The following is a 13,376-nucleotide window of genomic DNA, read 5'->3' on the forward strand; positions in this document are numbered from 1 at the left end:
TTGAGTTGTGTTGACCATATCTTTTCCATGGAAAGTTTCCACTGTCGTTCATCAAAGGCCATAATAAATTATAAATGAGTAAGAAAGAAAAAAAAAAAGAGAATATATGTTTTTGAAATTTTTTTTTATTTTATTTTATTTCGTGTTTTCAGTCACCGACAAAGGATAAAGGGGAAAAAAAAAATCTAAGATGATGATTATGTATTTGGGGATAGATGATGGTACAGTTCTTCAAGAGCAGGGAATTTGTCTTCAAATTCAGAAATAGAGGGTGGTCGAAGGGATGGAGAAGATGGTGTATTACTAGCAGGAGTTGTGTCTGATACAGGAGTCTTCGTACGGAATCTTGCTGGTTTTGGTGGAGGTTTTGGTCGTTGATTTTTGGATTGCGAGAAAGTGGATGATGTTGATTTCATTTCTTTACTTGTACTTGGTAATGGTGGTGTCGGTGTTGGTGTTTCACTAACTTTGAACGATGAAGATGATTCAAAAGTACTAGTAGCAGATGAGGACGTTGTTGCATAAGGAGCTCTTTTCCTTTCCATGAAATCGCGAATGCTTTTGGTGCTTTTGGTGCTAGATGTAATCCCACCATTATTGTTGATACTATTATTACTGTTACTACTACTACTGATGTTGTTATTTTCATTTCCACTGCCAACTGATTGTTGAGGAGACGCTGTTCGGGAGATCGATTGACTTTTTGAGGGAGGTATCGAGATAGGATCCAATGTTTGAGATTCCAATTGCCATGGATAAGATGCATTACCACTATTGTCGCTATCTTCGTCATCATTGTTATTTATGGTTGTATCCTTATTGCTGGAAATCATTTCGCTATCAAATCGATTTTCGAATTCATATTTTGAAGCTGAAGAGAATGATGATTTTTCTCGAGTAGGTTCAACGTTTTGATTACTATATCCCTTGACTTGTGCCGGATCAAATGGATCAAATGATGTGGTGGGTGTAATCTTTTCAGTCGTTGTTGGCGGAGGGGGCGTTCCAGATAGACGATTTTCTTGTCGAGTAGGTCGTCCTCGTCGCATAGGTGTAATGTTAGGTAGTTGTTGAGGAGGACTTGGTAGTTTTTCAAAAATAGATGAAGGACTTTCATTTCTAGAGATCGTTTCTGGTGTTTCATGATTGGAGATGGGACTTGCATAAGCATCTTGATAAATCTATAGATATCATATTAGCCATTTGCCTTTTTTTTTTTTTGACTTTTTGTACTCTACTTACATTTCGAATAGGACATTCCACATGCATCAAATCAGATACAGTTTTCACCACTTGATAAATGTTGGGTCGTTTTTGTTGATCTTCTTGTAACATGGACATGATGAGTCGTCTGAGATTTTCTGAGAAATAAGGTGTTGATGGAATGGAGTAATGAGCATTCAGGATAGCAAGTTGACCTTGTTCTTCAAATGGAGTAGTGTAATAACAAAGTTTGTATAGGAGAACACCTAAAGCCTATAACATGAAAGAAAAAGAAAAATAAATAAATAAATAAAAATGTAATGATAACAATGATACTCTTTCCGTTTTCCTTCATCAAATTTTTTACCCAAATGTCTGCTTTTTCAGTGATTGGTTTCTTTTGGTATATATCAATCATTTCCGGAGCACGATATTGTAGAGTTGTATGTCGTTGTACATCATCTTCCACTTTTTGAATTTCTTGTAAAGTAGTTGGTATGTAAGATCCCTTGGAGAGCGCAGCAGACCCAAAATCACAGAGTTTGTATTGGTCTTGAGAAAGAATCAGAATATTTTCCACCTTGAGATCTCGATGTAACACTGGAGGTTGACAATAATGCATATATGCAAGAGCCTTATCAAAAATGTTAGTATTCATTCACATATTTATTTTCATTGTTCTGATTTATACTTACTTCACAAACATTGCTAAATATTTTCAAGATTTCTGGTTCAGTCAATCGTTGCTGTAATCTACGATTCATCAAATCAATAACACCACCACCTTATGTTTTTTTAATTTAATAGAAAGAAGGGAACAGTATTAGTCATATTTTTGTATCATATAATAAAAATCAAGAAAATAAAACCTACCAGGGCAGTATTCCATCAAAATCAAAGCTTCAAATCCACCAATAGGTAATGGATCTACTCTTGATTCGTAATATCTTACAATATATTTATGATCACCTAGTCGACGCTAATAGTAAATAAAAGAAATCAGAAATAATAACATCATATATATATATATATAACATTTACCATAAATGCGATTTCTTTTTCCACCGTTTTCAAGCGTTCTGCGTCTGGTACTGCGATTCTTTTCAATACGACATAACCAGATTTACCTTCTATCCTTGCAAGATAAACATGAGCAAACCCACCTATATATCCAACCATCCCAAAAAAAAAGAAAAGAAAAGAAAAGAAAAAGAAAAAAATAGAAAAAGAAGAAAAAAAGAATATTAGTTTCATCAGATGTGAGATAAACTTTTCAAACCAATCTTTTTTTTTTTCATCATCATATCATCTGTTTTATGATCATACAATCATTCCCAATAGTTGTCGTTGTTTTATTTTTCTTTATATATTTTTACCTTCAGCGATAAAGTTGTGGATGATAACTTGATATTTCCCTACTTGAAGCCTTGTTCCATTAGGCATAGCACCTGAAGGTAGAGGAGCAGTATGCATAGTATCAATTCCTACAGGTACTGGCGGTAAGATATGACCAATACCTTGTTGTTCAGGTATACGAGACTGGCGTTGTTGAGCGTGCATCCAGTTAATCTATATATGTATATATAAGTAATGTATATCTATGGAAGGAGACTGAAAACGGTGGAAGAAAGCTTAAGAAAGAAAGAAAAATCAAAAGAAGAAAAAAAATCAAAAAAAGTTAGAATAGGCGGATGTTCAATTGATGGTCTCAGCAACAAAAGCTACTATCAATTTGACAATAAGTATCACAAATATACAAAAAAGATTATTTTTTTTTTATTTTATTTTTTTGATAATAAACAGGCATTGGTATAATAAAAAGAAGGATAAAATATATAATAAAAAATCAAGAGGATAGAGTAGGATCTAGAAAAGAACCCAAAAGATCTGTCAACGTAATCACACCTTGAATATATCCAGTTTCTTGATCGATCCACCATAAACGATAAGCCCTACGTAACACCACAGAAGCCATGAGTTGAGATAAAGTAAACCTATGATGACAAGTAAAAGGTTCTATTAAATCCCCATTTCTTGATTTGAGAAACATAAGAACAGGTTTGGCCAAATCTTGAAGTCGAGCTTTATTCAATCCACGCAAATCTTGAGGACTTAGATCGCCCACCAAAGTATCATCATCATCCACAATAGGAAGAGCACTAATATAAGGATCATTGGCCATTTGTTCAAATGCTTTCATCGCTGTTGTTTTGAATGTCACTGATTTGATTTTTTCTTCTTCTTGTTGTTGTTGAATACCAAGTCGTTGTTGTCGTCGGACCAAAGATGCTGTCACTAAACTAGGTACAGTTATATCCAAAATTTTTCCTAAATGATGATTATGTGCTTGAAGATAACGTATCACATCCATTTGTGATAATAATGTAGGTTGTCCACCTTGATTACTATTAACCAATACCCGATGAGCACCATGTTCACTAAAAAGGGAAATCACATCTTCCAAAGAATCTGTGGATTGTACTGTCACAAGTCTTGAACTTTCATTTGTTTGTCCAATAGCCTCTTTAATTTGATGTTGAAAAAAGTTGGTTTCCACTATATCCGTAGTCTATATATATAAAAGGAAGAGAATTTAATGAATCATTTATTTTCCATTATCACCTGGTTCCACTTTTCAAGTCATGCATTATCGTTCCTTTTTTTACCCCCGTTTCTATCCTTTTTTTTTTTCTCACGGGGGCTTTTTTTTTTTTTTCTCGTTTCAGACAAAGATGACTTACATGCTGACTTAGAAGTTTCAATAAGTCAAGAACACCGACAATGGTCACATATACCTTTTTACCGAGATCATCCAATCGATAAACAGGAATAGACAAAATATCTTCCGCTAACAATAAGTCAAATGCTTGTTCAATGGTAGCTGTCACTGGTAAATCCACTAAACGACGAGTAGACGATGTAGGTTTCACTTTTGTCAATACGTTAGCCACAGTTTTGGAAGCAATAAAAGTTTGGTGAGTACTACTACGTCTTCTATTTCCTAATTGTTCATTTGTTGTTTGCTGTACAGTTGCCATCGTTTAATTGTTGTTTAAAAAAAAAAAAAAAAAAGAAAGAAAGAAAGAAAGAAAGGGAAGAAAGGGAATCAAAGAAGCACCCAGTCCCAATTTAATTTTTATAAAAAAAGAAAAAAATTTCATGCGTGCGGGCGTCGATTTTTTTTCTTTTTTTTTTCTGAAGAACCAATAAAAACCATTTGATATTGTACAACTAGACCTCATCCTTGCGTCTACTGATATCATTCAAATATGAGGAATAGTAAAAATAAAAAGATACACATTCTTTATTTGATTTTTTTGGGGATTATAATACAATATATACAAATCTTTTTAAGGAATGATGATATAAACAATAGGGATTATAATAATAAATTGATTGATAATAATAATAATTAATGATATATAAAAATACTAAACTAATTGAAGGGTTGAAAGTAACTAATGAACAGAATAAAGAAGAAAGAAAATATTACAATAGAGCAGAGAATGGGAATGTTGAATACTAATTGATGATGATGATGATCACCAGTCGCTTCACTAACTTTGTTTTTCATGGAATAATGTCGTCGCGTTTCTTTGTATGCTGTACGTGCTCGTTTGATGATATCAAGTTTTACCTGTTGTTGTGTGCTTTCTTGATGATCATCTTGATTTACCCGTTTTCGTTTTCCATGATTGATTTCATCCTGTATCACATCACGATCAGTTGTTATCATTTCAGTTCGCTTTAAGTTGTCTGTCTTCAATTCATAGATCATCACACCCATTGAAGGAAGATGATTCATCTTGTTAATGTTGTCAGTTCTGTGATAATCACTAATGTTGTTATCTTTGACATAATCATTGGTGATAATAGTACAAAGGCGTTTTCGAGGATGCAATAATGAAGTGTCGTATACTTTGGACTGGTTGGATGTAATGAGAGAATCGTTAGCTTGAACAAGTTGAAAAGTACGTTTCATTCCATTAGTATTTTGTTCCATAGAATGCACTAATAAATCATTTTGGCGCAAGTTGGTGATTTTGAATAGACTATCAGACTTGATATCATGGTTGCTATTGGTTCGATCGGCAAGTGGTCTTGAAATAACTAAACGTTCCAAGTTCCTTTCTTTCTTTGGATTTTTTTCTTCTTGACTTTGTTTTGGTTGGTTGTCTTGTTGTTGTTGTTGGTATTGTCGTCTTTTTTCAATCGGCCAAGTGATACCGTGATAAATCAACTCCATACGATTCCATAGTCGATGCTAGACAAATAACAAAAAGTATTAGAATTAGATCAGTCTATTCAGTATTTATTTAGTTATTTATTCCTTGATTATTACTTACTAGAATATTTCTTCTGGTAGGAGGATTAACTTGAAAAGTCCATTCGATATTTACTTCCAAAGGTAATTGTAAGTTAATGATAGTCATTGTATCAGGATCAGTAAGTTGAAAAAGGATATGATCTGTAGCTAAAGCAGCTTGGTATACTTTCATTATAGTAATACAAACAAAGAATTTAAAAGAAATGATAAAACAAAGGAAAAACAAATAAACAATAAAGGAACAGCAATATTTTTTTTTTCTGCAAAAGCGGAGTAAGAAATTCGATCATGCTTTCTACTTTCTCATTGTGCCAAAAAACGAAAAAAAAAGATTTCTTTGATCTTTTTCCCTTTCTTACATTTGGACTTGAAAACTTACTTCAACATGTTTACAAAATGCTTCTTATCACAAGAGAGCAACTACGTGATTAAAAAAAGGAAAATATAGAAATTATTGAACAGGAAAACAGATATATATTCTTATCTCAAGTAGGTTCTCGACATCAATAACAATCAACTCTTTTTTTTTTTATTGTACAATTGGTTATGGAATGGTACAACCTGAAAATATCCAAACTCAATGAAGGGTACTTGCTAGACGACTCGACCGCAATTGCTCAAAATATTTTGAAACAATACAATATGGAGAAGACTTTCCTTTGGATTAGTTACAGTCACTCGACATTACCACATTATTTATCCTTCCCCCAACTGTAGTAGTATATTGCTAGTCTTTTTACCTTCCCAGACCCCTCATTTTTGTCTCTATGTATTTTTTTTCTATTCATATCCTTCCGAATAAACAAAATTGATCATATATATATATATATATGTTGAAAAATATTTTTTTTCTTTGAACAAAAAAACAAAACAAGATTTTTTATTTCGATAGATTTAATCTAAACAGAAAAAATGCCGGTATAGGAAAGAAAAAAAGGAGGAGTTGTGGCTATAATAGTAATAGGATGATACAAGATGGATGAAAATAGGAGGAGAAATTGTCTATCGTTTATCGTCGAAGTTTTTGTCATTGATGATTTAAAGGCGATCACGAGAGTAACTAAAAATAAAAATAAAAAAAAAAGTTAATCTCTAATCAACATTTTTGAAATTCAAGATGACAAGGGGGGATGTTTCCATTTCATTTCCGCTATGATTTTTTTTTTTTTTGTGACGGCGGTGGATATACTTACGTCTTGGAGAACTTTTGGTTGACGGTCATCAACTTGATTTGAGTATCTTGATCAATGTTTCTCCAGGGGAAAGGATTGTTGGTACGATCCCATACAACATCAGGACCACTATAAATAAAAATAAGAAATTCATGCAAAATATTAGTTACAATAAAATGTTTTCATATAATTAAAAAAAAAAAAAAATGGGATGATTTTTTTTTTGAATTCCTTACCGAGCCAATCGGGTCAAATACCAACCAGCAAGACCAACAGCAGCACCCATGGTGACATAGATGGGGATGATTTCGTGTTTATACCAGATAGACCAGAAAGATTTCTTAGCAGTGTTGGCAGCAGCAGCAGACATGTTGTATATAAAAAGAGTAAAAGAAGGAAAAAAAAAAAGATAAAGGAATTTGTTTTCTTTTAGGCCCTGGCGATATTTATAAGTGATTTAAAAAAAAATAGATTCCACTCCGAGAGCAAATTTTTTTCAGGGGAAATCCAATCATTGATCTTAAATCATGATTCCGATCGGCTCCGCTGTCCAATCACTTCTATTATGATTGTCCTGAAAGGTATAAACGAATCGTTGTGAAGCGGTTGTTTGACCCCAGGTGTTAATTGTTTAATGTACTCTTTGGTATTAAAAAGTTAATCCGGATAAGGATGATGATGAATAAACAGAGATGATGGTCATGATGATCATAAATACCTTCTTTTTTTTTTTTCTATTACAGAGATGATGATCATAATGATCATAAATACCTTCTGTTTTTTTTTCTATTTTTACCTCCATAGAAAAGAAAAAAGATAAGAAACAGTCTTCGATATATGATAGAGATAAGTGACGACATTGACTAGTATGAAATGTCGCTTATTCCTTTTGACGCACCCACACAACCGTCAATCAGATCATCATTGGTCAACTCTCACAAACAAAATGTGAATGCTGCGATTAAAATTGTGATCATTATCCACCAATGGAATGTAGTCTCTACTCATGCCCGTTTTTGATGGACTATAAAAAACATATCCACTTGAGAGTAATCGTTTTTTCAGTTTTAAAAAAAAAAAAAAAAAAAAAATAGAAAGTATTGTGCGGAGAAAATGATCAAAGTGATTCATCAGAACCGGCATAAACTGTTTCTACAAATATGAATAATAATAGAAACATGAAGGTTGATCCATCAAAAGTCAAATAATTCAGTGCATCATTCAAATCGCCTTTTTATTTTATTTGAGAGTATGTTGTATTATACTATGACAAAAGAGAAAATGATATGAAAAAAAAAAAGAATGAGGAAAAGGAAGAGAGAAAAGGAGAATGAAGAAAATATCCTAATTTGAGTCAAAAGAAAAGAGAGGATTATGACAAGTAGACAGGGTAAATATGAAGAAATAATAACAATCAAAAAAAAAAAAAAAAGAGAGGGAGAAAAGACATCGAGTATATGAAAGGAATGTATCATGAAGGAGACAAAGAATTTCGTTGTTGTAGATCACCATCCTGATGACGACCTTGTGCTTCCAAACGAGCCTTGAGATCAGCAATCTCATTTTGATATTTTAGATTAGCTTCCCGGTACTGATCCACTTGTTGTCGTAATCCAACCACCTCTTCCACTAGTCCTTGAATATGTTGTACGGCTCGACTCAGAATACGAGACTTATTCTTTTCATTTCCTGGTATCACCTTTCCAAGATCAAGCATGGCTTGGTTGATCGTTTCGCGTCGTTTCCTTTCTACCTTTTTATGGTTTTCCTTTCGAATTTCATACCATTCTACTGACCCAGGTGTTGGTTTGCCGGTACTTCGTTCACTATATCAGTTTCATATTCCAAAATAAATAAAAAGAGAATAAATTATGTAAGTTTGTTATGCTATCCTATTTTTTTTTTTTTATTATTATTATTATTCCTCCACTTACGTCTTTTTTGTTGATGTTTTCATAGCAGGTTCAGTTTGGCCCATATCCATAACAGCACAGTCTACTTGCGAATCCTTGCTGTCCTTGGTATCGTTTGTTGAAACATTTGGCATTGTGGAATAAAAAAAAAAAAAAAAAAAAAAAAAAGAAAGAAACGGGGGGAAGAGGAAAAGGAAAGAAAGAAAGGGGAAGGAGAACGAATTTTTTTTTTTATCCAGTTGCCAATTCTTGTTTTCCACTGAGTACATGTGATCTGCTCAAATCACATGGTTTTTGGTACAAATGGTGTGGTGTAACCGTAAGGTTGGTAAAGTCCATAATATATATATACAAGCATAAAAAAGAAATTGAATATAAATGGATGACCACTGCATTTATAACTCTACTATTATCTCTCATTATAATCACAATTTGAAAATAAATAATATAAAAAAAAACAAAAGAATGAATCATAATTGTAAAACATCTAACGTGCCAAATAAAGAAATCAAGAAAATAATAAAAAAAAAAAAAAAGTTATCCTGACACATGTCTACAACCTATCACCTTAACTGCAACTCCTTTCTTTCTTTTTCACTCTCCCTTCGCCTCATCCCTTTTCTTTTATAGATTTAGATTTATTCAAACTACTTTTCATATAATATTTTTTTTTTCTTCACCTTGATACTCTTTCAATAACTAAAGACAAGGCACGTGTTTCATCAGCAAAAGGAACAATGCTAAAAATACCCCATTGAGAATTCGGATCATCAAATATTCAGAATCAGTATGATACAATAAAAAAAAAAAAAAAAAAAAAAAAAAAAAAAAAAAAAACTACCCATTTAACAAAATCATCATCATATAAATCATCATTTCAATTATCTACTAAAAATATATATATATATATATATATATAATTTTCCAATTTGTTTTATTATGACAATACTATCATTATGTAAATAAGAAAAATCAAGGAAGAAGGCAATAAAAAAGGTATAAGTATAAAATATAAAAAATGAGGAAGACAATGGAATGTTGCTACTACAAATCACACTATTTCTACAACTAGAGATAAATAAAAAGGGAGATATATATCACTGACCATGATGATATATTTTGACAATACCATCTGCACCACCACTGACCATCCAAGGAAATGATCTATGATATTGTATATCCAATACGCCTTCATCGCCTTTTTTCCTGTGAGCTGAAAATTCTTGAATACATGTCTTAGTCATTGCCATATCCCATAATCGAATGGAAGAATCATGTCCACCAGATACAAAAGTCATACCACTAGGATCCATGTCTAAACTAGTCACTGCATCCAAATGGGCTGACATTTTGAAGGTTGATTTACCACTATTGATATCAAAGAATCGAATTTGTCGATCTTCATGTCCAGATACGATGAGTGGCATTGTTGGATGACTGACCACTTTGTTGATTTGTGTTTTGCAAGTTGAATCTATTAAAAGAAAAATCCCCAATAGGTCAATATTTATTATCATATTCCCCTTTCTTTTTTTTACCATAATCATCGTCTGATCCTGTAAAGGTTAAAACAACTTTTCCAGTTTCAATATCAAAGAGACGGATTTTGGCATTGGTATATGAAACTACAAGTTTGTTAACATCTGTACGACAAAAATCAAGGCATGTTGGAGCTACTATAATAAATATATTAATAATAAAAGAAAAAAAAAGGAAGAAATGCACCATTGAGTCATTGGATCCTGTTTTGACATTGTTGTTCTTTTTTTTTATTATTATTATTACCATTTGAATCATCATCACCATAATCTTGTTCATTTTCATCCACATTGGTTCCTTCATATCCCCATGATCGTTTCAATAGTTCAGTAGTGCCTTGAGTATCCCATATCTTGACTTTACCATCTGCAGATGCTGAAGCTAATAAATTCGAATTAGGTGACAACTTGAAATCCCAAATAGCGTCAGTATGTCCAATAAAGGTAGTGATATAAAGTGATGGATCTACAGGAGAAAATGTGCCATGTTGTTCGGATGGTAAGCGCCAAACACGGATGGTAGCATCAAGACTTGAAGAATACACTCTATTTTGTTCACCAGATATAGCTACACCAGTAACAATATTGCTATGTCCTCTATATGTGGCTGTGGCATCCAAATCTTCATGTGATCTATCAAGAAGGAATATGTATATGTTAAACTTCATTGTACAATGATCCGTAGAAGAACTTACTTTTTAAGTGTAGTTCCGTCAGCACCTGTAGATCGTTGTAAGTTGATAATCTTGACTGTACCATCATCAGATCCAGAAGCAACTAACATTTCATTTGGATGAAAAGCAACAGCACGGACCGAATCCAGATGACCCTTGAATATCATTTTAGTTTTCCATAGTTTAGGTGTTTGTGTATCAGACTTTTGATTCTAATTTCCATAAAGAGAAGAAATACGATCTTGTGATGAGTTCCATTCCTTTTATATTCCTCTTTTTTTTTCTCTCTCTCTTTCTTTCTATTACTTTAATATCAGAATCGATGCTGTCAAAATTCAAAGCCATTTCTTGGGGATCAGGAGAGCCAGATCTTGTAGAAGATTCTAATGAATGAACAACAATAATATATTTATTAGTGATAACACATTTCAATGGAAAAATAAGAAAATAAGAAAAAAGATCAATTCACATAGATACTTACTTTTTATCACCTTGCTTGCATTTCTTAACATTTTCTGTACCTTTTCATCAGAAATATTATATTTCTCTTGCATCTTCTTGGACTGTATTGATGATCATTCATAATAATAATAGTAATAATAATAATAAAAAGAAAAGATGAGTAATGAATTACTATCCCAAGATTATATATATAAATTGTCTTTTTTTTACCAGTGTTTCATTATCATCTTCAGTTAACATCACTTGATCACGCGTAATAGGATCGATAGGAGTCATAGAATGGCGGGGACTAGTAGTTGCATTATCAATCATGGCTATTTCATCCACATTATCCATAGTTGAAGTAGAAGTAGAAGTGGAAGTGATGACAGGAGGAGGTGAAGGTGGCGATTGTAATTTCCTATTATCTGATTTATCATCATCTTCATCATCGTCCTCTTCAAGTGAAACAGATTTGCTTTGTTGTTGGTTCTTTTTATCGTTGATCATAGTTGGAGTGATACTTGTGGGATAAGTACGAATTTGTGTTTGTGCAGTTGGAGAAGTTGGAGAATTGTTTTGTTGTATTGGCGTATCATTTTGGGTATTATTATTATTATTATTATTATTATTTGTTGATGATTGTTGTTGTTGTTGTTGTTGTTGTTGTGTTGAATTTCGATTGTTTGGATTGTTTCGTACAGAATTTGCCAAAGTATATGTCAAAGGTAATTTGGTTGGCATGGATGTCAAATAATTGATTTCTTTGAGACACCTAAAATAAATAAATAAACAAATAAATAAATAAATTTTAAGGAGGAAGTGAGAATAATAGTAATTTGATAACATACGCTTTCAGAGTTTGTTGACTTTTTTCTCGCATTTTACTATCAGCGATAGATTCCATTGTAGGTGACATTGATGACAAGTTAGTTGATGTAACATAAGGTAATTGACGTTTTGTTTGAGAAGAAATTCCTACTGTTGCTATTCATAAAAAATAAAAATAAATTAAAATCATAATAATAATAATAATAATAAATAACGTGTTTTATATGATAAAAATCAAATATTCACGTACGTATATCAGTCAAATCCACTTGTACTTTATCATCCAATACATTTTTTGGAGGTTGATCAATAATAGATCCAAGATAACGTTTTCTACAATACATTAAAAAAAAAATCAATTTCCTTTTTCATCTTACTATTTTTTTTTCTATTATTTTTTTTTTTTTTTTACCTTTCCTGCCTCAAAGCATATTCCAACATTTTCACTCTTTTGATCAAATCAGTTTTAAGATTTTCTACACCTCGTCGTTCACCTTCCAGTAATGCTATACGAGCCTATAAATAAATAGAGAGATTAGATATCAATAATAAAATAGTAATATCATCAATACCTTTAATTCAGCTCTTTCTATAGCCCATTCGTTCCTTTCACGTTCAAAGCGTCGCCATTCAGCTTGTAGATAATGAAGTACACCAGGTAAACTGTATTCCAGAGAATCACCCAACATGTATAAATAATATCAAGGTGAATAAAATGAAGATAAATCTAAAAAAAAAAAAAAAAAAAAAAAAGAGAGAGAGAGAGAGAGAGAGAGAGAAAAAAAGGTTAGTTTACCAAAGAAAAGAAAATGACGACTCCTATTTTTTTTTCCCTCTCTAAAATCAAAAGAAAGGTATCTAGAGATGATCACTCCTTTTTCTTTGTATCCATTTTTGAACTTACTTTTTACACACGTATGCAAACACACAAATGTATACAAACTATTTATATTAAAAGAGAAAAACTCTTTTTCTTTTTTTCTGTATAATAAAGAAAAAAGAGAAAGAAAGAAAAAAAAAACCAAAAAAAAAAATGCGGAATTGAAAATATATCAAGGTAATAAGATTGGTTGTACACTTTATTCACTTTTCTATCTATCTTTCTTTCTCTTTTAATAACTTTTAAAACTAAATAAAACTATTTTATTTCATTTTTAAATTATATATTCTTCTTGCATTTATTTTTATTTATAATGAAATGATGAAAAAATAGACTTATAGGACAATAAAAATTGTAGAAAGCGGCATTGAGACATTTCAATATTTTCTCTTTTCTC

At 31.8% G+C, this 13,376-nt stretch overlaps 7 protein-coding genes across 7 annotated transcripts; all 7 read right to left on the reverse strand.

The window, feature by feature from the left end:
• Positions 1-103: 103 nt before the first annotated feature.
• BX664DRAFT_105679 (uncharacterized protein) lies at positions 104-1,402 on the reverse strand. Its single transcript, XM_051539681.1, has one exon. The coding sequence runs from the start codon at positions 1,047-1,049 to the stop codon at positions 198-200; it is 852 nt and encodes a 283-aa protein (XP_051401814.1). The 5' UTR covers positions 1,050-1,402; the 3' UTR covers positions 104-197.
• Positions 1,141-2,676, reverse strand: BX664DRAFT_261009 (kinase-like domain-containing protein; the record flags this gene model as incomplete). Its single annotated transcript, XM_051540655.1, has 6 exons — positions 1,141-1,476; positions 1,571-1,837; positions 1,899-1,987; positions 2,077-2,182; positions 2,245-2,366; positions 2,580-2,676. The coding sequence occupies 6 exons, from the start codon at positions 2,674-2,676 to the stop codon at positions 1,141-1,143; spliced, it is 1,017 nt and encodes a 338-aa protein (XP_051401815.1).
• Positions 2,677-2,955: 279 nt separating this feature from the next.
• BX664DRAFT_329518 (uncharacterized protein) lies at positions 2,956-4,268 on the reverse strand. Its single transcript, XM_051544802.1, has 2 exons — positions 3,945-4,268; positions 2,956-3,772 (listed from the first exon to the last, which is right to left on the reverse strand). The coding sequence occupies exons 1-2, from the start codon at positions 4,239-4,241 to the stop codon at positions 3,050-3,052; spliced, it is 1,020 nt and encodes a 339-aa protein (XP_051401816.1). The 5' UTR covers positions 4,242-4,268; the 3' UTR covers positions 2,956-3,049.
• Positions 4,269-4,522: 254 nt separating this feature from the next.
• BX664DRAFT_329519 (uncharacterized protein) lies at positions 4,523-5,735 on the reverse strand. The gene is made up of 2 exons (XM_051544803.1): positions 5,550-5,735; positions 4,523-5,467 (listed from the first exon to the last, which is right to left on the reverse strand). The coding sequence occupies exons 1-2, from the start codon at positions 5,700-5,702 to the stop codon at positions 4,640-4,642; spliced, it is 981 nt and encodes a 326-aa protein (XP_051401817.1). The 5' UTR covers positions 5,703-5,735; the 3' UTR covers positions 4,523-4,639.
• Positions 5,736-6,373: 638 nt separating this feature from the next.
• On the reverse strand, positions 6,374-7,109 carry BX664DRAFT_329521 (NADH-ubiquinone reductase complex 1 MLRQ subunit-domain-containing protein). Its single transcript, XM_051544804.1, has 3 exons — positions 6,939-7,109; positions 6,724-6,831; positions 6,374-6,590 (listed from the first exon to the last, which is right to left on the reverse strand). Exons 1-3 carry the CDS (start codon positions 7,070-7,072, stop codon positions 6,569-6,571), a joined length of 264 nt encoding a protein of 87 aa, XP_051401818.1. The 5' UTR covers positions 7,073-7,109; the 3' UTR covers positions 6,374-6,568.
• Positions 7,110-7,789: 680 nt separating this feature from the next.
• On the reverse strand, positions 7,790-8,766 carry BX664DRAFT_329522 (uncharacterized protein). The gene is made up of 2 exons (XM_051544805.1): positions 8,637-8,766; positions 7,790-8,528 (listed from the first exon to the last, which is right to left on the reverse strand). Exons 1-2 carry the CDS (start codon positions 8,747-8,749, stop codon positions 8,174-8,176), a joined length of 468 nt encoding a protein of 155 aa, XP_051401819.1. The 5' UTR covers positions 8,750-8,766; the 3' UTR covers positions 7,790-8,173.
• Positions 8,767-9,712: 946 nt separating this feature from the next.
• On the reverse strand, positions 9,713-12,788 carry BX664DRAFT_259743 (WD40-repeat-containing domain protein; the record flags this gene model as incomplete). Its single annotated transcript, XM_051540600.1, has 10 exons — positions 9,713-10,089; positions 10,154-10,291; positions 10,419-10,786; positions 10,849-10,982; positions 11,319-11,390; positions 11,740-12,043; positions 12,120-12,249; positions 12,477-12,487; positions 12,512-12,615; positions 12,672-12,788. 10 exons carry the CDS (start codon positions 12,786-12,788, stop codon positions 9,713-9,715), a joined length of 1,755 nt encoding a protein of 584 aa, XP_051401820.1.
• Positions 12,789-13,376: the final 588 nt, after the last annotated feature.

The sequence above is a fragment of the Halteromyces radiatus genome (assembly GCF_025201355.1).
Source record: "Halteromyces radiatus strain CBS 162.75 chromosome Unknown BX664scaffold_3, whole genome shotgun sequence".
NCBI lineage: Eukaryota > Fungi > Mucoromycota > Mucoromycetes > Mucorales > Cunninghamellaceae > Halteromyces > Halteromyces radiatus.

Coding starts and splice junctions, on each gene's coding strand:
- BX664DRAFT_105679 (XM_051539681.1), bottom strand. CDS start 1,049: ATGCGACGAGGACGACCTACTCGACAAGAAAATCGTCTATCTGGAACG.
- BX664DRAFT_329518 (XM_051544802.1), bottom strand. CDS start 4,241: ATGGCAACTGTACAGCAAACAACAAATGAACAATTAGGAAATAGAAGA. Junction 3,773..3,944: donor TGAAACTTCTAAGTCAGCAT/GTAAGTCATCTT, acceptor TTATATATATAG/ACTACGGATATAGTGGAAAC.
- BX664DRAFT_329519 (XM_051544803.1), bottom strand. CDS start 5,702: ATGAAAGTATACCAAGCTGCTTTAGCTACAGATCATATCCTTTTTCAA. Junction 5,468..5,549: donor CTACCAGAAGAAATATTCTA/GTAAGTAATAAT, acceptor TTATTTGTCTAG/CATCGACTATGGAATCGTAT.
- BX664DRAFT_329521 (XM_051544804.1), bottom strand. CDS start 7,072: ATGTCTGCTGCTGCTGCCAACACTGCTAAGAAATCTTTCTGGTCTATC. Junction 6,832..6,938: donor TATTTGACCCGATTGGCTCG/GTAAGGAATTCA, acceptor TTTTATTTATAG/TGGTCCTGATGTTGTATGGG. Junction 6,591..6,723: donor AACCAAAAGTTCTCCAAGAC/GTAAGTATATCC, acceptor TTTTATTTTTAG/TTACTCTCGTGATCGCCTTT.
- BX664DRAFT_329522 (XM_051544805.1), bottom strand. CDS start 8,749: ATGCCAAATGTTTCAACAAACGATACCAAGGACAGCAAGGATTCGCAA. Junction 8,529..8,636: donor AAAACATCAACAAAAAAGAC/GTAAGTGGAGGA, acceptor AAACTGATATAG/TGAACGAAGTACCGGCAAAC.